Consider the following 25120-nt stretch of genomic DNA (forward strand, 5'->3'; position numbering starts at 1 on the left):
TACTAGCTCATTAATAGTGTGGTTCAGTATTCCAGGTCACAGCTGTTTCGTGCCTGGTGAGGTTGGAGCAGAGGATGAAGAGTGTGACACCATCTGTGTGAAATCAGGCCTGAAGAAGATGTTTGTGTTAACCCAATGATGCAGCTGGAATTTTAATCAGAGTAGTGGGAACCTCTAGTTACAAATCTTGCCTTAGTTTTTATTGTATCAGCTGCATTAATGGGCATTCCCATGTAGTGGATTTGTGATGTGGCCTCACTTCATGTCCACTTTGGAATTCATTCACATCTCCTTTGAGTCTTACATGGTCCCTGGTGAACGTCAGTGGCTCTTAGCTAAGTCTGTAATTTCAGAACCAAATATAGCATGGCAAGTATTAAGTATGACCCTCTCCCTACCTTGTTCTTTCTGCCTGCAGCCCACGTTCATTTCCTGGGATAAATCCCCTTCATGGATTCAGAGCAAGATGTTTCTCCTGATCGTGTGCTGAAAATCTTAGTGCAGTTTTTGTTGTTCAGGCAAGGTAGTTTACCTGAAGAATATAACTTTTTTGCACTTTCTCTGCCGGTGCCTGTTGTTCTGGAGTTCATTCAGGATAGCTCTTTATGTTCTCTGAGCTCCTGCTTTAAACAGAGACATATCACATGCCAGGCAGCTCTCTCCCGTGGCTTTCATTTCTTATGGTGCTACCTGAAGTTCAGGCTGATTTTTTTGGTCTGATTTGTTTTGTCTGGTGCTTGCCATTGCTCACTGAATTTTGGAGGCCAAGCTACAAGCTGCAGAGGAAGTCCTATGTAGTATAAACCTTCTCATCTCAAATATGTTTTCAAGGACTTCCCCTTCACCTGTCCTGCCTCCCCACCACCTCTCTGTTAAAACTGGAGAAGACAGCAACTGAAGATAGCGCTGATTTATATATTAGAATACATTTTATATGTGTTTGTATGTATGTATTCTATAATATGGCAGTTGAAATGTAGTTTCCTTTTTAATAAAGGCTGCAATTTAATACTATAGAAAATATTAGGTCTTAGAAACCTATAAATTACATTTGACAACTCTCTGGTACTCCTTTGCTCTTCCTTACGGCAATTATAAATGGCAACACAGGGTGCTGGCAGAAATGCCCATTCTGACCAGAGTTTGTTTATTGGCTCTTAATGAAAAGCAATTAATCTAAATCTCACATGGGGCAGATCCTTCTCCTTGTTTCCATAATGAGAAGTGACAGTTTTGGGCCTTTGACAAATATCTGCTGTTTCCCCTTCCAAAAGTTTTCCCATCACCTCCCAGTAACTTCCAGCAGAGAAGAGATAAGCAATAGTAACGTAAAGCCAAATCTTGTTTGCCACAACTCTCTTGAACAAAACTGTGAACCTGTCCTTGCTTCGCAACAGTGGCCTTTTATTTCTCACTTTGAACCTCCTGCTTTGTGATTAATCAGCTTTTTCCTGGAAGAGTGAGTGCTAACAGGGTTGTTGTGTGTGTTGTCATTCCATTTTCCATTTGAAAACATTGCAGAAGAATTTTTGCTGTGTTGATATCAAGCGCTGACTGAGGGATGGTTTGTGACTAATGTGATGGCACTTGCAACAAGATCTGTTAATCTATTTTAGCTTTCCCTTTAATCTTCCAATAAGGTTGACTGTTAATTTTCCTAGCTGAGAGGTTTAGTTGTGTGATTTTGCAACCACTATTATGCTTCCAGGGTTAACAAAATCAAACAGTTTATTCCATCTGGTGGAAAAATTGCTTTTTTCACTTCATCTGACCAATTTCTTGAAGTTCCCAACTGTGTGTTGAGGATCATGTGTGAAAGGGCAGAGTGGATGTTTTGCATCTTTACTACGTGAGGTCTGTGCAATTGTTAAGAATTCTGTCCTCGAATAAGGAGCTTAGGACAGCTAATAGTGACCTTTTAATCTTCGTTATTAGTTTTGTAACTTTGTGATATCAGGTGGAAAAAATCTTTATTCCCAAACTATCCTTTCTTTAAATGCAGCAACTCCCTGGAATAACTTCTTGTGCTGGCAGTCTTAGGGCCTTCCATTCTGCAGAAGCAATTTTCAGTTCTCTGGGAGCAGGTGGGGATTGCTTTGTGAGGCTTCTAGTTGCTAATATGAGAGGTGCTGAAGGATCTGTGAACTCAAGCTGGATTCATACAGGTGGCTTCATCTTAGGACAACTTCCAGCTCTAGATTAAAAGGCACTTTTCTTAATGGAAAGGATCAGAAACAATTTGCATTATATTCATTTCCTTGGTGACTTCATAGAGTTAATGAGCTATTTGAAGTTAAACCCTGATTTATTTATTTATTTATTTATTTATTTTGCTTGATCAGGGTCTAACAGACCAAGGATTTTGATATTCCTTTTAACTAACTTCTGTAATAAACGCTGTCAAAATCCATGCATCTAAAGTTCATAGTCTTGAAGTTGGATGAGAAGAGTTTATTTGGACGCGCAATCCAAGGCAGTTTTGTTACATTTTCACTTAGCTGATCATTTCACAGCTATCTAGAAATGGCTGCTCCTGAATCTGTTTTCCTGCTGAAAATCAGTTTCTATATTTGTTTCAGCTAGCGTATCAATAACCTGCTGTGTTTAGCATGGCTCTAATTTATTTCCCACTGTTTGCCTTTATTTTATGGTGTTGGCATTTGCTTTAATGGGATTTTATTTTCTCCAGATGTTAATAAGATGGTGTTAATGTATCCACAACATTTTTCTTGATAACATTTACATAGAGCATGGCATCTGATAATGTGGAATCAGCCCATTTTAAAATATGGCTAATAATTTTCTAATTAAAATCAAAAGTGCAAAGGTGTTTTTTCCTTGTACAAATTGAGGTCATACACTTTCCTGTACTTGCGGAAAATTATGTGCTTTATGAGTGAAAATATGATTTCTCTTAATATATGGATTGGAAGTGTGATGTATAAGGTCATGTAGCAATGCTTGCACCCACACCTGTGGACTAATTTCAGGTGCCAGCAGATGATCCACATAGTCATTCTATTTCCAATGAAGTGATGCTCTTGTCTGTAGCTCTGTGAACTGCCAAGTAACGAGACTGAAACCTCAGGACTTCCATGTTTACTTTTGGGGAGAAAATTCCTCATTTCTGGAGGGAAGCAACAGACTAAAAAAGGGTCCAGGAAGAGCCAGATGTGGCTCTCTGAAGTTGCTCTGCCTAAGTAATATCATAATGGCATTTTCATTCTTAGACTTTCTGATTTTTTTGGACAAAAAAAAAAAAAAAAATTGCAATCTCACCAGTGGATGAATCACCAAACAGGATAGAAACCAAACATTTAGAAAACACAAGTTATTTGGGAAATCCTGTAGGCCCTTTACACTGTGGAACAACATTCTGAATATGAGTAATACGAATTAGAGCTGTCAAATGACGTTCAGCTTTACTTTTCCATTCACACATTCATTATTCCTTCCATTTTCCTCTTTAGATCATGCTTCTCAGTGATCCAGACATTGAGAGCAGCATTCTCATCAGCTCTGATGAAGGAGCTACATACCAGAAGTACCGTCTGAACTTCTATATCCAAAGTCTGCTCTTTCACCCCAAGCAGGAGGAGTGGATCCTGGCTTACAGTCTGGATCAAAAGGTGAGCAATTGATTTCATGTTTCAGCGATACTTGAGCCAGGTGCTTAAAATAGTGTCTAGAGCCAAATGTTTCCAGAGAATGTGTAGAAATTATGATGTCCTTTGATGCTCTCACCTTGCAGGTTTAGATATGTTCAAAACTCACCCAAGTGACAAAACCAGTTTGCTAAAAGGAATTGTGTGGCAATCACGATGGGTATGGAAACTTCAGTAGTGGTAATAGTCAGATTCTTCTCTTCTTTCATATGTTTGGCATGAGATATGGAGCTGTTCTAAAAGCTGTTTGTTTGTAGCTCTTAGTGATAGCTGCGCTGTCTGTGAGCGTTGAGCACTGAGTCAGCTCACAGCAGCTGGCTGTTGTGTACAAAGCTTTCTGCTTGCGTACTGCAGTTCATTAATCTGGAAATCAGTGAGCAGCAACAGATGAAGGATTCTGCTGTGCCTCTTATTAAGTCACTTTACAGTGCTTTTGTTAGGGAGACAACTCTTATGTCTGCTTCTTTGACCTTAGTCTCCTCTGATATGGTGTTTATGTATCTTGAAAGATGCTGAGCAATGTGAGTGCAGTGTGACATGTAAGTGTGGCTCCACTTCTGGAACAGTAGTCCATACTTCAGTGCAAAGCTACAGCATAGGCCAGATTATCAAGCTACAAATTTTAGAAGGCTTAAAGCCTGTCAAGTTTTTCTTTTCTGTTTTCAGTTTCTGTCATCTTTAGACTGTGGAAAGAAGTAAAAATGTGCTGAAGAGATCATTTAAGTTTTTTGCATTAATCTGTCAAGTATGTGTGCATGTTTTGGGAGGGACCTTCACTTCTTACAGCTATCTGTCAGGCTTTTATATTAGACAATCTCACATCCTTGGTTATAGGGCAAAACTCCTGAATCTTTGTGTTTCCTGTTTGACAGTACTTCCTTTGAAAGGCTACTATAAATCTTTACCAAAGATTGAGGATACAATCACATAATGTACTGGTGCTGTACTTCCCAATGTAACCTTTCCCTCCCGTTGTAAACAGAATGCTGTGGCAGGCACCAGGTGGTTTGCTGCTGGGCTACTGATGATGCTTGAGTGACATTTGCAAGCACAGAGCTATTGCAAATAGACTCCTTTCATACTATCAAATGCTTACAGTAAGAAGGAGTTAGTCAAATGTCAAATAGTTTTCTGCATTCAGATGTTCAGTGTAAGCAGGATTTTGAAGGAAGCTAGAACGACCAGTCTATTTGTCTGATGTCATGGAATGATTTGATGCCATTTTTAAACTGGATGTAAAGATTTTAAATGGTACTGGTGTTTGTATAAAGACAGTGCTGAAAGAAACAGACAGCTGGTGAGGCATGCATGGATGTGAGAAGCCAGATATAATGTGCTGGATATGTGTTTGCAAAGAGATCCAGCTGTAGTGAATGTGAAGCATCTGCTCTTTGGTTTTAACACTGTACTTCTATTTCTAGTGCTCTGTGGTTTTGTTGTTTTGGTGTTTTTTTTTTCCCCCTCCATATTAGCCAGTGGAAAAATAAATCAAAATACGAAGCATGTGTGTTCAAATACATATGCTTTCCTGTAAGGTGTTAATTACTGCACTAATGGCTTGAGAGAATTTTTGCTCCTGCTCCTTCAAAGTAATTCATATCTGGAGAGTGTAGTTCACCTCAGCTGTTCTCATGTGCTCAGAAGAGAGAGAAGAAAAATGAAGTGCAAATTAGAACATCCTGGGGGTTGCTTGTGTTTTATCCTGCGAACTGAACAAATTTGTCCATAGTGTAAAAGCACAAAGATGGTGTAGGCTGTCAAAGTGAAATGAAGCTACATGAAGTTCACACTTTGTCTTTACATTTGTCTTTGTATTCGTTTATGTTCACACAGAGTTGTAGGGGTTGGAAGGGATCTCTGGAAATCATCCAGTCTTACCTTTTGTTTTAACAAAAGGTTCTTTACACAGGAAAGTGGTAAGATGGATTTTGGATATCTCCAGGGAAGGAGATTCTAAGACCTCTCTGAGCACTTTGTTCCAGTGTTCTATCACCCTCAAAGTAAAAAAGTTCTTCTTGTTGCTTGTATGGAACTCTATGATGCGCCTTGTGCCCATTGCCTCTTATCTTCTCATTAGGCACCACTGAAAAGAGCCTGGTTCTGCCCACTTGGCTCCTGCCCATTAGGTATTTATAAGCATTGGTAAGATCCCCCTTCAGTCTTCTCCAGATGGAACAGTCCTACATATCTCAACGTTTTGTCATAAGGGATGCTCCAAGCCCCTTGTCATCTTTGTGACCCTCTGCTCGACTACCTCTGGAAGTTGCCAGTCTTTCTTGAACTGAAGAGTGCAGACCTGGACACAGTACTCAAGATATGGCCTCTCCAGGGCAGAGTAGAGGGTGAGAATAACATCCCTTGACCTGCTGGGCACACATGATGCTAATCCAATCGTGATACTTTTCCTCAGTATTCAGGAAGATGCATCAAGTGAGGCAGCATGAAGTTGCCGGACTGAATTGTTGCCTGGCTGGCACAGACTAGATTGTGCTTGGTTTCTTACTTTGTGAACCCAGGTGGTGTGAATACAACTGCTCTTAAGCATACCTCTTACTTCCAGGGGCAGCCCTTTGCTGAGAAAACCATAGGTACCTTTTGAGTTAAATGCATGCAGAGAATTAAAAAAAAAAAAAAAAAAAAAAAAAAAAAGGAAGTTTATAATTAGCTTAGAACCTGCAGCTAATGCTCATCCACTGAGTGTGATCAGGAAGATGCCAGTGAAAGTCACTGGACTGCTTTAAGATCAGTGTTGTAGGCACTCCTACAAAATCCTCCCTCCTTTAAGCTTTAGAAGTGTGCATGACCTTTAAAATGTATTTATAATGATTGCTTTTGAGGCAGAGTTAAAACACACCAAATAAATCTGAAAACTCACCAAATACAATTTGACTCCCAACATTAGGAATCGCTAAGGGAGGAACTAATCCATCCTCTCTCGAATGTGTAAACAAGTTTGCAAATTTCATTTCACTTCTCAGCCTAGAGATAACTTTCAAATTAATATTAGGTTTATTTTCTTTCAATTTGAAGTAATATGTTGTAAGGAAGCTTTGGTAAACTTAGAAATTCAAAAGAATGAATCTGAAAATACATTTCCCTGAGTAACTTGTTCTCTATAATATAATGAAAAATCTACAGCTGGTGCCCTACAATCTGTTGGATCACTGTTTAGATTAGATTTTAAAATTATTTTGTGTGTTAAAATAGGAAACAATGCTTTTGTGTGAAGTAAAATTGCTCAATATTTTGGACTTTCCCGCTAGAATATTTTCCTGATGTTTTCTCACTGATAGCTCTATCAAAACTTTTGAAATCAGTTCTTTGTCCTAAGCAGACCTCCCTAGTTTTAGCTAACCTTTGCATATTTGACAACAATATTAGACTATTTCTCTAGTTGATAAAACCCAACCAACCAAATAAAATCCAACACATTTTGAATTCCTTTCTCTAACAGATGTACTGTCCCTTCCAAATTGATTTCTGCCAGTTTTGAAAGTGTATTCACTAGTCTAAAATACTAATGAATATGTGGAATAATACAGAACTTTGTGACCCTTTTGAAGGGTTGTTACACATTTACCCTATGTTGTGTGGAGTCTAGTTACTCCTCTACCTTACTTTTTAAGAATTTGGCCAGGCCATATTGTTCTTCTCATATCATCTCTTGATGAAAAGCAATTTACTTTTCTAATACTAGTATTTCAAATGCTGTGCAGTTTGTTTCACCTATTGAAGGTATCAATTAATTCTAACCTCATGCATTTCCTTTCTGGGGAATGAATCTGGAGGTGGTAACAGGCAGAGGAGTTTACAGTTTCAGGAAATTGAACTCACAGTGGCTCTGACATTTCTTTCAGAGTGGCTTGCACAGCCCTCATGCATAAATGTGTGTTAAAGGAATTCTTAAAGAGAAAGAAATAGTACTGGGGATTTAGAGAGAAATTTAAAGTGTTTCAAATCATTATTGTTAAGATACAACTGCAAAGAGATACAGTTCTCTCTGTCTTGTTCAGGCCAAAATGCTTAATTGTGATTGTGAGCCTATTGGGAATAGGTGGGAGACTGCCTAGTTCAATGCCACACCACATGAAATTCCCTGTTTGAGAGAATTAGATAAACAAGGAGTTAGGCAAGCAACTTATTGACTTATTGCTCCATAGTGTTTAATCTTCAGGAGGAAGTGAGTGAAAGAAAGTGGGTGTCTTTATATCACTTTGAATGAGATGATAAATAACATGGGTAAGATAACGCTTTGCTGTATCAACAAATTGCACCTGGCAGACAATATCAGTCTGGCTGGGGAGATGTCAAATACTGAAGACATCTGGCAAGTTATGATCTAAAAAATTAGATGTGGTGCATGTTAGAGCCCTGACTATCTGCATTAGATGGTGCTGAATCTATCAAAAAGGATCACAGATAATGCTGGCATTATGTGGGAGAGTTTTAATTGCCCAGACATACAAACATAGAGCCACTAAGGCAGTGCCTCCCTGCTGGTAGGTGAAATTCTCCCCTGGAGTTTGAGCCCAGGCTCCAGATAAAATGTGGGACAGCTAAGGGGGTTTTATTTGTCTCTTTGTTTTTGCCAGAAATCTAATGCAACTTGCTGAGAGGAAGTTTAGGCACCTTGTTCCAGGCTTTCTGCTTTGTGGAATTATATAAAGAAATATATTTTTATATGTATACCCACATTTAGAATGAGACAGTTTCTCATCTCCTCTTTCCTCTTTCCCTGTCATAGTAAGGGACGTGAAGAAAGCCCTCAGTCCCTTTAAGGGACCCTTATTCCTTGTCCCTCAGAAGCCTGCACTGCAGGGTTTGGGGCTTAGCTTCTGCTCCATCTGCTCAGCTCAACTTCACTAGCACAGAGGTTTGGGAGCTGTATTCTGCTTTATTTCCAGAGGATGCCCCGACTCTTCATCTTAGGAGACCTCAGGGTTGTGTTCAGGGGAGAATATTGCACTTGAAGCTGAAATGTGTTTCTAGGCTAACAGTTGCACACTGAGATTGAGCTGTCTGTGCTGCTGCACGTCCAAAATCAGATGTGACTCCAGATCAAACCCTTCACATTTTCTTTCCTCGGGAGCTGAGGTGTGGAGATGATGAAGAAATCTGGGCTGGTGGCTGTACCACATGTCAGTGTAATATAAATCAGCAGGCACCCACAACTGTCACCTGGTCCTCGGCAGCAATCCCAGCACTGAAATGTAGATGTAATTGTGGTTGTCAGAGGTGAGAGCTACCTCTCCTTTTATCAGCAATGGCTTGAAACTGATCCTCTTGGGTATAACTCGGCTTTTCTTAGCAAGATGTGAACGTTATATTTAACAAGGAAAATAAGCTCTCTCTGCTCTTGCATGAACTCTCCCGTTAGAATCACGATTTCACTGTATGATGTGAGAGAACACACTGGGGCTAATTTCTCATCATGGCTCATTGCCAACTGAAGAGCATGATGGCTGTGGTTCCAGTCCTGTGGATACAATGCTTAGCTTTCCAATTTATACTGTACCAATCACACTGGTATTTGAGCACTCTGCGGAGTGAAGCTGGAGGCACACCTACTGCATTCTTCTCTTCACCCAAAGGGGAAAGGAATTGAGGAAGCTGCCATAATAACAATTACTCCTACAGGCCTATCTTACTGAGGAATGAGATAATGTATGTGACTCTTATGTCAAGTAACACTTAGTGTTACATAGTTAATACAAGTCGCGTTACAGTAACTGCTCTTAGAAATTCCTACTGTGCTGACTGATCCACTGTATTACACATTCACAGTAAAGCAATCCCTGCCCCAGAGAACTTGCAATTAAACATAAAGCTGACAGACAAAGCGTTGTCCCCAGAGTATCTATAGTGTATTCAGGCACAGGTCATTAAAGTGTTTCATTGCCTAACTACTACTGAGGGTTGTAACAAAGTCAGAGACTGAATCCAGATTGAGTCCTGTTCCCATGACTTAACCACAAATACGCCTTTTATCTCTTTGCCTTTTGAATGCTCTTCTGACAACGTCAGGTTCTACAAACGCATCGTGTGTCCTTCGCTGGACAAGACACCTGCCAGCAGCTCTTCCAGGCAGGCAGAACTCCATCAAACAGATAAACTGAAATGTTAGTCAGGTTTCCTTTTTTCTTTTTTTTCTTCTTTCTTTTTCTTTTTCTCTTTTTCTTTTATTTTCTTTCTTTTCATTTTTTTTTTCTTCTTTTAAGGCACTAAACCCTTGAGATTGGGAATATTTAAAGGCAATTTGCAGAAGTCTCTTCTTCAATATGGTGATGAACTGAAGAATTGAAATCACTTAACTTCATTTACAAATCATGAATATGTATCAGTGCCCTTAAATGAAAGGAGACTAAAACAGATATAGTATTTGTTCAATTCATTAGAAGGAAGACAATTTATCAGGTTTTTTTTCCACTCTTAAACCAAAGCTATATGCAAATTTAGGGAAATCAAGACCTCGCACTAATTCTACTGCATGATGAATATTTTTATAATCCTAATTAGAACCAGTCATTTAGTTGAGCAATTTTCCCCAATCTAGCCAATTTGAAATTAAAATAGATGCCTTGATTACAAAACTCATTAGCAAAGAAGCACCCTTTTTGCTAACCAGTTCATTTGGAATGCACAAACTGAATGAAATGAGGAGCACTTGTGTTGTCAATTGCTGTAAGTGAAGTGAGCCTTAATTGTTAGCATTGTGAAGTATTTGTATTGCTGCATGTTTCATTGCAGTATAATATATCATTCATTAAATGTAACAAAAGTAGTTTTTAAATGATTTAATTAAGTGATGTTGGTGCACCAGGTAATTTTTATAAAGTCAAATGTTACAATTGTTTGCGTTTGAAGCACTGATGGGCATTACTGTCAGAAAGAAGATGTATGAGTCTTCATTTTTCACTCTGATTATGGTAAGCCTGGCAGTTTTAATAGGAGATGAGAAATTAAATTATGCAACGTTGGCTCCACTTCAGAAATGCTCAGTGAATTTTGTCCTAGTGAAATAGTGAACTTTGGGCTTGTGATGATTTGTGGTGGTGAAAAGAAAGTAACTGCTCATGAAACTTGATTTAGCCAGAACAGACTTTCTTATTGCTTTTTATTTATGTTATAGGTATTTCGTGAACAGGTTTTACTTTGAAAAGGAAAATATAGAGATAAATGGAGTAAGACACATTCGATGCTTAAATGTGCTCTGCTGCTGAAGGAACCCAGTTTATTGTGTAAGATAGAAGGATCCCGTGTTTTATTCCTGGACAATGCTAAATCATAACAGTATATTGATTTTATCTGAAGCCTAAGTGTGGCAAGGGTGGCTATAAATACAGCAGATGGGAATAAATACGAGGTAATGGAGTAGGTAGAAAAATAAGAGCATCAGAATATGATTTATTTTACCTTACTGTAGGGATCTAAAATGTAGCAATGTACACGTAAATTGGGTGCCAGGGCTGTGTGCAGTAGTTGGTGATCTACTGGATAGTGTTTATTGATTTTTGGGACCAAATGTAGGTGACTATTTTAGAATATGGTACCTTAGGCCATATTGTATAGGCTAGAATTCATCTGACTGTCAGGGAAGTAACTTTGTATTGCTCGGATAGAAATATTTGTCATATAGATATCTGAGATTAAGGGATATGAAATCAACCCAAATGTCTGGGTTACATGGGATACGATTCCAATATGAACAAAGCAAAAAAAGTTGAGTTTTCCAGTTCCTGCTATTATGCCTATGGAATATACTGGTCTCCTTCGTTGGAGGAGGGAGCAAACAATACATGGAAATAATGATGATATTCTCAGTCCTTTGTTCCTCTATACTGGGATTAATTTGTGTAGGTATAGCTTAACTACTAGACTGCTTCAGTGGAATTAAATGAATCCAGTCAGGTTTCCCTGACCTTTATTTTTTTCCTTTTATTTTTTCCTATTTTTGCCTGGTGTGGTGGCACCAATAAGTCTCCTCTAAAACTCATGGAGTGCAATTAGGGATATTACTTCCAGCTGCAGAAAGAGCACAATTCAACTGTTGATTCCACTTAAATGTCTGCTGATGCTGACCATGGAAACCTTTAGTCTGGTGTCCTTTTCTGTCACTGAAATAACTCACTGTGATGCTGGAGTTTAGAAGTGCTATTGACTATTCCAGGCCCAGGAACAACAAGATCAGTTTTATCAAAAATACTAGAAAGAAATCTGCTTATGAGAATGAACACTGACTTCTGTGAATTGTCATCAAAATGTCACTTTGAATAACACTACCTATAAAATGTAGAATTTAGTATTAAAAAAGGTAATCCTGCCTGATGTCAGAGCAGTCAAATGCTTTAGCTTGGACCTACCTTTAAGAGGTTTGCATAAGTGCTTTCCTGGATTAATGCCAGTAAATGAGTCCGCCTTTACAAATTAGGGTGTGAAGTGGTTATAAAGACAGTCTTCTGCTATTGCAGAGAGCCTGCAAAGACATACAAGTAACGTGGGCATAAGGGCTTTTAGTGTTGGCATTTTAAGTAGTTTCTCTCTTATGGATTTTGCTATACTCTCATGTTTCTTTAACAGTTCAGGACATTAAAGCCATAGCCTGGGGGAAGATGCATCTGGGAGCAACTGAAAGCATGACCAGAGGCATGTAGAATTAAATACAGAGGGACGCCATTTAATTCCCTCCAACCAAGTGTGCTTTCTTGCAGGTGACAGTTGAAAAGCTGTTATGTTTTTTTAAACGGGAAGGATCATGTGTTACCAAGAAGGATCAGGGGTCCAGAAGCTCCTTTTACTGTCAGTGATTCAGACGGCTGAGAACTATGGGAAGTCTTCCCAACAGGGACGATTCTTTCTGTCTGGATAATGGTGGCATTAATTAGTATTTGCACATTGCCTTGACAATACTAGACCTCTCTATTTAGAAGCGTTGCACATTAGGATGAAAGTGGGCCACTTAATCAAGACAATACTTTCATTTTTAATGTCATCCAAGATGGATGACTGGGGTAGGATAGACCAGTGCCCTTGCTTATTTAGCTGAATGAATTATGCTGAGGGGAGAAGGTGGTGTCCCCACCATGCATGCACCTGCACGTGGTTATTTTCTACATGATCACTGACCAAGAAATGGGGCAGTCTGTTAGGGTGCATTTCTATGTGTCAGACTGGGAACCTTACAGTCAGGAGTGGGAGTAGCAGGCTTTCCTTTGCTCTCACTTTTATCTCTAACTCAGGGCTGTTTCTGCTTCTTATTAACAGCTGCTGAACCCTTAGCATATTTGTAGAACAATGTTAGTACTGGGGGAAGGGGTTAAGTGAACTGTCCAATGATGGGAACCATTACTATGTATACAGTCTTGAGCCCAGTGCAGAGCCTTGGCTGTAGTTAGCAGTATTGAGAAACAAAGTCCTTCCTACTACGTTGCTTCTAGCTGCTATAGTACTTTTAAGTCACAATTGATTTAAAAGCTGATACGGTTGCACAGGGCCTAGCTTAGCCATCAGATCGTACAAGTTGACCTTAGAGCGCACAGAAATCTCTGATTTTATTTCTTTTGAGAGTCCATTGCTATGATGGTAGTACCTGCCTCGTTCTTTGCTGCTGGGCATGGCACATTCATTTAACAGAACACTCTTACTGTATCTTATCTGTACTACTATCTTCTGTAAGTCTGTTAATACAGATGGCAGGTGCATATCTGACAGCCAGCAAAACAAACTCCACAAAAAGTTCATAGACAGGAGCTGACATTTCCTCTCTACCACTCTTCTCTGAAGTGCAACTGGATTTACTAAACCCTGGGATGCCCTGGTGAGTATTGCACCGTGCAGTCCTTAGCAGCTCCCTTCATCCCATGACCAGAAAGAATCATCTGGTTTACCCAGGAGTTGCCTGTGTTATCACTGTCCTGCCCGTGTTATGTTGCCTTCCACTGTCAGGAGAAGGAAGCTTGAATGGCTCAGGAGATACAGCCTTATCATTGCCAATACAGAGGTACAGTAGGTGAGGCAATGAGAAATTTAGAGCGATAATAAAGAACAGGAAGGTGTAGTGAGTTGTGGAAACTCAGCCAGATGACAAGTAGCAGCTGTGAATTTACCCAAGTTTCCTAAATCATGTTGTTTTCCTTTCCACTGGCATGGATGACCCTCTGGAAAGTTATAGGAGTCCCTCTTGCAACCTCATTTCTCCCCAGGCTTCCTACACTGGTGGAATTTCCAACACAGTTCAGATAAGAGCTCTGTGTGGGAATTTCATGCCAGCAGATGCTGTAATTGTAAATGTACCACAGGGCAGAGAGGGCCCTTTGTTTATGTAGTAGCACAGCAGTATACTAAAAAGCTCACACATTTCATTTCAAATAATTTAGTGGCTATTGTGTGAAGCAGATCTCTGTAATACTGGAAGCTGGTATGTGGCCCCAGTTCTGTTTTAGATTTTTCTTCACAAATAGATTTCTCTGTCTCTCTCCTCTTAGTGAATCACTCCAAACCATCTCTGCCTCCAGTGTTTGGTTTCAGCAGATAAATGGACCATGACCTGATCTAATAGCACACCTGAGCTGGTTTACAAAAGACGCATGCAGTCACATATGTAGCAGCTGAAATTGAATATGGGTCCATTGATTTTTAGCAGGAAAATACTGATGTAAGTCTGGAAGATCTGGCCTGAAAACTTGCATTGTATTCTGTTCCCTGGAGAAAACAAGATAAATGTAGTTTACTCCTTTCAGTGTGCAGGTTTTTTTTCCAAAAAATCAGTCTGCTGAGAGATACGGAGTCCCTGGTGGGCTCATCTGCCTGTGTGTTAAGCTGTTGCTTATGCAAAGGAGACTATTTGTTTCCATTGCTGAAGCTTGATATATGGAAATTCATCTTGGCTGGTATTTTTTCCCTTCTGTTAGTAGCTGCATGTAACCAGTGCTATTCTGGAGCATAAACTTGCCAGGGGCACAGCCTGAAGTCTTTTGACCCTCAGTGAACAGGGTTGTTTCAAAGTCACCATGACATTACCATGTCATTGGTAATGCAGTGTGGGTGTCAGCTTTTTGTGTTTGTTGCCTCAGTGGTGAAAAAGTAGACCAGTACATGGATTTTCTGGTTTAGCACCTCAGGGTTACTAATCCCAGGATCTTAGAAGTCATGAACTGGTATCAAATTGGGCAGAAAAAAAATCTGGAACGTGTTTGAGTAATTCTGGTTGTCATCTCTTAGGTTTCTTCTGATGCTTCTGTGACTAAGGACAGGTTGGAAATGATATTTTTCAAATATTTTCTTGTTACGAAGACTAGAAGTTCTATCTCTAAAGAAAAACAAATAAGAAAAGGCCAAGATTTCCATAATCTGATTCCAGCATTATTCTGCTGTGGTCCTTTTACTCTTGAAAGAGAGGTCTTTATTCATCACTGCAAATGTTGCTTGTCTTCAGTTCCATTTTGGTCTGCGTTTGAGCCTGGTCTTCCACGTACGTTGTCTGGGGGAAGACTAATGGATTGCTTATTAGCAGGTGTGCATATCTGTGTGCAAGTTTGGACTTCTGCAGTAGAAGCCCCACAGCAGTTTTGTGGCACTTACAAGATGTTCTTCCTCTATAATAAAATTCTTTGGGTTTGTGTTCAACTGATTTTTATAGGACCATGGGTGGCTATAAAATGAAAGTTAGGGCATGTTGCAGTAATATTTTGGTACATCCAAAGTGTAGTGGGTGTGATAAAAGGAGGAGCTGGGGGACCAAAATGAGGAATGAAATTTTTGAGAAAAGGACAAATGGTAAAAACAAAACAAGCAATAAAACTCAAAGCTTTGTAGAAAATTCTTGGGTTTCTTTACAGCAAAGGAAGAAAACCTAATTCTACCCACAGCCTCCTACCTTGGGCATCTCATTTTTTGCCAGAAATTCAGTCATCATAAACCATCCAAATTTGGCACATTTTTATATTTGCAGTGTTGAAGAGAAAACAGCACGTACAAATAATGCATTAGCAGAATACAGTGTACCCAGGGGGGCTTTCCTGCCATATAGTAGGAGCACAATAGTGTAATCAAAAGTTTTGTTGCCAAGTCAGGACTCTAGTTTTGTCCTCTTACAGCTCTTGCTGCAGGCCAGTTGATTTCCCTAGATCTCAGTGTAAGTCCACAAGATCTATGCATGCATACCCAGCGGCATGGATGTGACAAACATGAAAGAGGCCTGCTGCAAAATCAAGTCTGCTGTTCCCTATCTAGGTGACCGGTGTTTTTATCTATTGACAGCATGGAGAAGGCTGCTTTGTTCTTTCTCTGCAGCTTTCCCTTATTCTAAGAATCATGCTGTACAATCACTGAGAAGTCTGGCTACCTTCAGGAGTTAATGTTGCTCTATATTGATTAACTCATTGTAGACTATGCTTGTTGGCTTGGATCAGGCTTGCTTTTCATGCCCCCCTTCATGCCCCTGCTCTATGAAGTAGATTGAAGGTACCTAGAGTTTGAAATAAATGGGGTTGTGTTTAAGTATAGTTACATAAAAGACGTTAGTTAGGAACATCCTTTTTGTTGTATGATTTGCCATTGCAGATTCACTCATTCGAAAGGCACATTTTTCCACTGTATGATTGCAGGAACTGGATGATGGATGAATCAGGGATGACAGTGTAAATGGTGTATGCCCAATAGCCCTAGGAGATCCCTGAAACATGCAAGTTTCTCATTTGGTGATTTTTCTGGCAGTGATGCCTCGGTGCAGTGACAGTTTCAGCTACAGCTGTCAAGCTAAATTGTTCCTGATGGTGGTTGACATTTGCAGTGATGCTGTTCATTTGGGTTCCTCCTGTAAACATCTCTATGCTGCCCTTCATGCTTCTGCGTGGGTGATACTTATCCAGCTCTGCGTGTTTGGATGAGGATGAACTGAAGCACTGTGGAGCCCAGGAGGGACACTGTCTCTTGTTTTCTATGAGACTGGGTATAAGGAAGAATGTTTAGGGTATAAGGAAGAATTTCTCCACCACATTTTAAGAGTGCTACATTGAGAAGAACACTTAAGAACATTTCCAAGCCAGCAGAGCAGCTGGCAGAGAACAGAGCTGATTGAGTAGAAGGAGGGTGAAGCTGAGGAACTGTTTCTTTATTACATAATTTATTCAAACTCATAGAAAAAAGATTGCATTGGCACTTGAGGCATTCAACAAAGCAAGACTTAATGGCTGTTCCATCTTAAATTTTAGTTTTCCTGGATGAGATATGATAAGTGCGAGGTAATAAAGATGGCCTAGATGAATTGTAGAAGTTGGTGCAAGAGCTGGGATGTTTGAGTAGAAGATGGTAGTTGTTGGACTAAATCTGCACCTTCAGCACGATGAGAAGCTAAAGTTTTCTACCTTTTATAGCATTTTTACTCATAGAAGTTGTTTCACAGTCATAGTTGACCTACAAGCAGCATTTGTGTCCAGTTTTGAGGGGCACCAGACTGCCATTGGCTATAGTGGGCTTTGCTCTGCTCACTATACTGCATGGGATCAAGGCCAGGATGCGTGTGGGAGACCAGAATTTTACATAAAAGTAAGGTCCCAGTGCAGGACCTGTACATCTCCTAGATAGTGACCATTCATTCGTTGTAGTTTCCCAGAAACCTTCTTGGATTGCACCTAGCACCTATCCATGACCAAAAGGCATAGCACAGTGTCCTGTAGCTGTCTGTAGGTGCATGCTATAAGGCCCAACCAGCAGAATGCAGCTGGAGGGAGTGGAGGGAGATATTGTTGTGCAATCCTTCCTGGCTTATAGGACTTTTAACAGGCAGAGGGGAGAATATGTCTCTCTTGTCCCTTTGCAGGCTGTATTGTCATTTGAAGTAGTAAAACTAGCTATGAACTGGAAAGGAAATTATTAAAAATTAGTATTTGCAATTCTGGGAACTCTCTCTAGGAACGTTCTCTAAGGCTTGGTAATATGAGTCTTTGCATTTTCATTCATACCAGCCTGTTCTTTATATTAACTTCTTAATTTTACCTCTTTTTCTGAGTAATTTAGTTTAAATCCTGTCAGAGTTTCCCATTTGCTTGGTGTTAAGCCGTTTACATATGGATAGGCAATTCTGCATTTGCTTTTTCCAATCTCTGGAGAAACTGTGCATTCAATTCTTCTTGGAATCTATCTCCTTGGGTCACTTTTTATTACCTTTGTGTGATTTCCCTCCAAGTTGTTGGGCACCTGTACTTACGATGCATTTCTTAGTGTGTGCTGCTTTGCCTCAGACAGAGTGAAACCCATGCCAAAGAGAGCAGAGTGCTTTGCTGTTGTGAATGCACATCTGGGCTGATGTGCTAATGTCACTGGGCAGAGTAAACCCCTCGAGCTTCACAGCTTTGATATCGTGTGTGCTTGCAGAGAGGAGGCAGTGGTTTCTGGCAGTTGAGAAAGGTAGGATCAGAGCAGGATTAACTAGAGCTTCCAAATAGGAGAACTTTATTTTCTGTTCTGTGTGATTGCTGCCAAGGAGGTGATAGTCTCAGCAAGGAGAACAGTTTTATTTGACTCTCTTTGTGTGTGTGTGAGTCAGGCAGTGTCAGGTGCATCTCGGCTCAGTGACTGTGGGGTGATGAGCCCTACGCTGAGTAACATCTTTGACCCGTGAAAATGCGAATGGAAGGAAAAGTGAAGCTGAATTGGCTGGCAGGATGTGTGTTAAATAACACACAGTTTAACCTCAAGCAAAATGCATTGCTCTAATTTTGCCAAAATGGCACTTTCTGATTGAGCTCAGATTAATGTTTCTTTCTTTCTAGCCATGTGAATTTTTTTTTACGTGAACAACAATTACATCTCAGAATAAAATTCCATTCAAACCCTTTTCCTTAATACCCACCAATGATAGTTTTTTTCCACTAAAAGAAATAACTCAGCAAAATCTTAAGAATTTGGAAGGTATTTTGGTGGTAAGAAATCCGTCTCACTATCTTGGGGGGAAAAAAACAAAAAGCTTTTCATTGAATCTTGTTTTATGCATAAATATGGAGGTTACCCTACAGAAAGTGCCGCAGGGGTTTCAAAGGAATCAGGAAAGGAGGAGTCAAACGTGTGACTGTAGCTTTATGTCTTGCTCAGGCTAATGTCTGAGCCTCGACTGCCTTCCCTGCTGTAGTATTACGTTTAATAAAGGATTGGTCTGTAATAGCAGTGAATATACCCAGATGCTTACGCTTTAATTAAAGCCATATATCATGCAATAAAGCACCTTTAAAAGAAAAATCTTCCCATCAGACATGTGGTTCCCATTCAGTTCCTCTTATTCTTGGACTTTTGGAATATAAAGACTGAATGAGCTTCTAAAGAGGTACAGTGTGGATGTCCCTGAAGCAAATAAGATTTTCCAGTTGGGGTAGAAAGAGCACGTGGTTAGCACAGACCTCAGACTGATATCTGCTTGAAGATAGTTTTTAAGCTGAGAATAAACTGGGCTTCAGAGGGACCAGCTCAGATCAAAGGGAGAAAAGTCAGCTGTCAGAGAACTGACTCAGTCTTTTGTCACTACTGAAGAGCTGATCCTAGGGAAGAAGGGAGTGAAGCTGCAGCTGGATCAGGCCTTTCTCTGATTCTGGATGCTAGTGGAAGAAATATTAGCAAAAGTATCACCTAGGGTACTTTGTGGACCCTGGCAGCAAGTGGCCCCTCTGCCACCTCCATCTCATTCTGATCTCCTCACAGTCTCAGTATTGTCCTTCCCTTGCCTTGCATCCCTGCTCCATCGCTGTCTAGTCTCACACTCTGCATCGCTGATGTGGGAAAGCATGTTCCCATGCACCACATCTTGCTAGCTTCATCTGCTAGGTCTATTTCTGTTCTCATATTCTGGTAGGGTTTCTTTATCAGTTTTGGGTTCCTCCTCCTCTCCCCCTCCCCTTTAATAGCTGTTTTCAATAACATTTACTAACTAAACTTTAATCACAAAGGGATTTTTGGCAGCAAGTTACTCAACCTTAGCCCTCCCATAGACTCTACAATTAATTCTGGAGTATTTGAAACGGCAGGAATTAAGGAGTAGTAAAGCAGTCAAAAAAGTGAGCTCTCATTCAAAATGGCATTTCTATTTATAGTACCTTTTGCACATTGTTAAAACTAAATTATTTATAAATGATTGAGATGTACTTTGAATGATCAAAATGAACACAATTTTTCATCCTTTTCTTCAGTTAGAGAGAAAAAAAATCTGAAAGTATGCTTTTCATCTTGGTTATGGACAAGTCCAGCATTTTGGGGACTGGGAAAGTAATTAGAGGAGAGAGGTTCTTTTCACCCAGGACCGAAGCATGCCTTAATGTCTTTAGTAACACACATTTATGTCATCACTTCTCTTGAAGTTGTATCTGGACTACTTGTTCCTCTGCAAACCAGTCATGCAGTGGGAAAGCAAAAGATATGCTGTGCTCTCAGTAGAAATGGCATTTTTTTTTCGGCTGAGTGTACTCAGTACCAATTAGGCTTAAGAGAAATTGCAATGTGAAGGTTTTTGAGGATACATTTTTTTCTACCACCATAATCCACTTACCACTTATCTTGAAAGTGAAGGGGAGAAGCAGAGAGGAGGTCTTGCTTTGAGCATCTGCTTTAAGCAAATTCAACTACTGTGAGTGGACCCATCAGATGAAAGCACTTATTTATTTAACTGTAAAACCACAAAATGCAACATTGGTGCATGACCTGGTTGCTTTATAAGCCAGGTCTGGATCAAACTGTACAATTACAAGGTGAAGTTAAGCATTGTGGTTGGACTTGATGATCCTTAAGGTCTTTTCCAACCCAAGAATTCTATGATTTCCAAAGTTCTGTGGCTTTGCACAAAAGATCCCCGACCAATTTTTTATAATGATGTAGTCTGGGTTGTTTTTTTTCCCTAAAAACCATTTTTTGCCAGCCAGCTTGTGAAATATTTCAGTGTAAGACTTGGAAGTGTGAAGAAAACTACCCATCTTCTGATACTTTTTTTCTGTATAAGAGAGATGATAAAAATGCATCTAATATGTAATTTCTCTCTAGACCAGATTCTCATCAAAAGAATCTGTTTCCATTGTGCCTTTTCCTGTATAACATCTATAGCAAAATGAGCAGCTCTGGTGGGTCTTGGGTACACAGCACTCTGTGTACACATTCTTCATCCATGCCCAACAAAGTCTGATTGCTCTGTGCTAGAGTGAAGCCTGGGGCTCTAATGAGTTGTCTTCATGCAACCCTTAATCGCCTGGAAAAGAAATCAAAGTGTAGAGATAAACTGGTCCATTTGTTTTCATTGCAATTACTAGTTTTTACAATTCTACATAAACAAAGTCCATAAATATGATGCTGGTAGATTTCTTTCACCTAAACTCTGCTCCTCCAGCTGCTGATGTTTTGGCTTAGGAAGCAGGATATATTTATTGCTGTTTTTTTTAGCACGGAGCTGACAAGGATGTTTTGCTGGACAGCTTATGCCAAGAGAAGAGAATGAGAAGTTCTCATTTGCCTTCTCTGAACATGCTGAAGAACTTCTCAGTTTTTTATCTTCTCTGCAGCCCGAGCAAAGCAAGGTGGTACAGAACAGGTATTATTCTTCAGTTGGACATCAGCTCGAATGTGACAGAAGCCTTTGTGTCTCATTATGGTTTCTGCTTGATATTGTGGAGATGCCTCCATTCATGAAAGCTCATGAATGAGAAGTTATAGAGGTTGTCTCAGGGATTCAGCTGGAGCTGAATGTAAAGCACACCACTTTCAAATGGTGAAACAATGAAACAAAATAAAAAAGAAACAATATTTTGGCAGCTTGGATTGTCAGTGGTAAACTCAACAGAGCATGTTGGCTTGATGGATTTGATCTTCAGGAGCAGTCTTACAGTTGGTGACCGGAGATGGATACAATTTTAAAGATGAAAGAAATAAGAGGTAACAGAACTGTAATTATATTTCGTGTCCTTTTACTTGGTGGAGCAGTTATCTCTGACAGTACAGACTCCTTTATTCATCTACTTTTGCCAAGTAAGGGCAGCCATATTAGTTAATTCCTGTGTCTAGTTTTAGTGGTGAAAAACATGTTTCTCTGCAGTGGGGGAAGTGAGAATCATTCACCTATTCTATACAGAATATTGTTCCAAGATATTTCAAAATGTTTCTCCTTCTAAAGTACCTACTACTTAATTTGCAGTTTGAGTTTATTATATACGTTCCCCCACATGGTGAGTCTTTAGTTGCTTTTAGACAGAGCTTCTCTGTTCTGTACTGTAAAAGTGGAAAGTACTTTGACTTTTTCCTGCAGAAAAGCTCATTTTCCTTCTAGAAATGAACTTTCTGACATTAATGATAGCCCCTTCTTCCCCTTTTGTAATTTCATCTGTAACACAGTGTAGACGGAAAACACATCTTGCAATTTTCTGAATAGTTAAGAACTTTTTCTCAATTTCTGAGCCTTTAAATCTTTGCCAGTAATTGTGATTTTTTCCTTTTGGGAATTTAAGACTCTGCATCAAACTTAGTTTCCTGAGCTAATTTTTGCAGCTCACTTGCAAGCAGTCCAATTTCCTACAGAAATGTTGACCTGATTTTATTTTTCATCTGTCCCAGTTTGATTTTTTTGGCAGGAATCCTCTACACATTCTGTATATATTTTCTACCATTTCTGGCTGAGAAGGTGTTAGCTTGCTTTTGTGCTATTCTGGTGTCAGAGCCACCTTTTCCCATAAGCAATCCAAGCTACTGCTCAGGATCATGCTCTTCTAACCACATGGCTGGCCTGTCTGGTCTGCCCCTCCTTTTCCATTATGTTACTGTGTGTCAGCTGCTGCCCAGTATTACCTTAGGCTGACTTTCACCCTGCTGGATTTGTACGAATATATCATGCCATCATCAGCTGGATGTATTGTCTTGAGGAAGGAAACATCATTTTGTGCATAGTAAATGAGTTGTTCTTGTAAGTACATATAGTCCAGCTGTTCTTGCTCACTCTGTCTGGCGCCAATATTTGCAACAGAGTGATTTTATTTGGATATTGGCTTTTTATATATGTTCCTGAAGCCCTAATTCTTCTTCTATGTTTGAGCAAGAGAGCACAATATAAAATTTCTATGAATTTATTTAATCTGTTGATTGAGAAGCAATAGATGTGACATCACCAGAGTTCTTGCTGTGGTAAGCGTACCCAAGCTATTGTATGCTGGCACTTCCCTATCTCCTACTTCCCTATCTCCTTCAGTCTTCTGCATGCTTCCACATTGAGGACCAAGCAAATCAACGTGGGTACAAGGAACCTAATGTGCAATCTGCAGTGGGGGTATCTCTGTCTGCACTAGTCAATGTGGGCTACTTTTAGTGTCTACGGAAATAAATGAAGGTTTCTAAGGCAGGAGTGTAGAAATGTATCTTGGTTTCAGGAATTGAGCTTTGGAAGGCGTCTGTTTCTTCCCTGTCTAAAAATGACTCTTGGTGACTAGCTCATGTGTGACTAGCATATGGGCAACTAATGTCAAGGGATTGATCTGTTCCATTTCCAGGCTTTTCTTTCTTTGCTCAGTTTTTCCCCATCTCTTCAAGTGGCATTTAAGTCAGCCAGTTTCTCACGCTGCTTCTGTTTTGAGAATCCAGGCTTGAGCAAAATTATCCACTTTTTTTTCTAGCTATTACTGAGAAAAGAAAGCACCCAAAACAAAATGATCCCTGCCTCAAAGAAGACCATGCAAGCAAAAGTTGTGTGCCACCCTGAGAGTTTCTACTGGAGAACTAGAAGGACGTGGAGACTATTTTCATGTGCAACACTGTGTGCATGTATAAATCTTTCCAGCTGAGTCGTTCTGACTATTTCTGGCATGTTGTACATGTTCGCGGCCTAGAATGTGACATCAGGGATAAGGCTGCCTTTTTAAAGGTCTTGCTGCTTATCTCAGGAAAAAAAAAGTCTCAAATGAAGTGTTGCAAGCATTACTGGAATTTGAAGGAGTCTGCTTTTGGCAGTTGCTTATTCAAGTAGCAGTTGCTGGGATGGTCCATGTGCTGTGGTGGTGGTTACTGAGGTTCTTCTGCAGTAGGTGTAGAATGGTGAGTTTATCTTTGCATTAAAAATTGAATTTTGTCACACTTGCTATAGACCAGGACTTAGTCCTTCTGCTTTAGGTTCTGCTTCTGAATTGCTCCTTAGTCAAGGCCTCTGCATGCCCCTCTTCAACTGTGTCAAGGCATGAGAATCAAGTTTCAGTGAGGATCAGCCCATCCAAATATTATGACCTGTAATTGGATTAATTTTCCATTAATCAGCGCAGGTCAAATAACACATGATAGTTGCAAAAGGGTGTACACTCACGGTACACTGAAATCCATCTGTCTTGCGAGCTGATGTGTTGGAACGGTCTGGGAGGTGGAAATGCCAAAGATTATTTATCACTGAGGAGTCAGGGCAGAGCTTTAAAAAAAGAAAATCTTGGCACCAGGCAAACCTCATTTCCTTCCATCACTTGGTATTCAGCCTTAGGTCAAATTAATCTCTATTGAAATCTGCTGTACTTGCCGCTAAATTTGTTGTCTCATCTAAAATGTATCTTTTCTCCCAGAAAAGGAGAGGAATGGAAAGCATATATACGATAAAATTTAATGCATACCAGTGAGGTCTTTATTGTAAGTTTTATTCAGTATTGTATTAAATATTCAGTGAGTATTTATTCAATATTAATTTTTGCATCTGTATATAATACTATGCAAGTAAATTGGTCTGGGTATACCCTTCAGGAGCTTGTTGCCATACAACAAACAGCTTGAAGACTCAGCCATCTGGTTAGAATTCAAAGTGGATGCCTAAAATAAACAGATGAATTAATAAATACAAGTTGTTCAAATTAATAGTGTAAGAATACAAGGAGAGCGTCTGCTTCTTTCTGGGTATCTGGTCAAAGACTTTTTCCAAGGCAAACAGACAGAAAATAACAAAGGAGATCCATGAAGTAGGTAGGGTGCCCAGGGGCTGAGTGGATGTGGCGGGTGGACAGAAGGGCCATGCCAGGTACTAGAAGGTTCAATGGATAAGTATCCTACTTATCTCTCTGTCTGAAATCACCTAGAGGCTGCATGTTCAATTTAATCTTTCTACCATCAGTCAGTCTGAGATTTAATAGAAAGAAGGGAAAAAATACTCAGTAGTTGGTCTCTGGTTTTTAGCTTGATAGAGAGAACGATGTTCCCTGAATGAGGCACAGTGGGAGGGATGAGTAGCTAGAAAGAGATTGTACCTCCTGCCACTGAGCTATCTGTAGCTACTGCTGTTAAGGAGCTGTGAAAGAAAAAGAAATGCTAGAGGCAAATATAAAAGAGAATCTGAGGAAATGGATATAGTTTGCTAATCCTTTGTGCTCTTGGTGAGAATGGTTAATCTGTTGAGGAATGCAATGAGGTTGCTGGTCCCACTTACTTATGAACAGGAGTTACTGAGGAGATGATTTGTAAAGCATTATGGATCAGTCTGC

General features: G+C 39.8%; 1 protein-coding gene across 1 annotated transcript in view; it reads left to right on the forward strand.

Annotated features, from left to right (window-relative positions):
- SORCS3 (sortilin related VPS10 domain containing receptor 3) overlaps positions 1 to 25120 on the forward strand; it is a 273977-nt gene that overhangs the window by 141011 nt on the left and 107846 nt on the right. The window contains exon 4 of the mRNA XM_042863904.1: positions 3471 to 3629. Within this exon, the coding sequence (XP_042719838.1) occupies positions 3471 to 3629 (159 nt within the window). The remainder of the gene's footprint in view (positions 1 to 3470; positions 3630 to 25120) is intronic.

Source organism: Lagopus leucura, unplaced genomic scaffold (assembly GCF_019238085.1).
Source record: "Lagopus leucura isolate 7727_CA_CO unplaced genomic scaffold, USGS_WTPT01 Super-Scaffold_741, whole genome shotgun sequence".
NCBI classification, from domain to species: domain Eukaryota; kingdom Metazoa; phylum Chordata; class Aves; order Galliformes; family Phasianidae; genus Lagopus; species Lagopus leucura.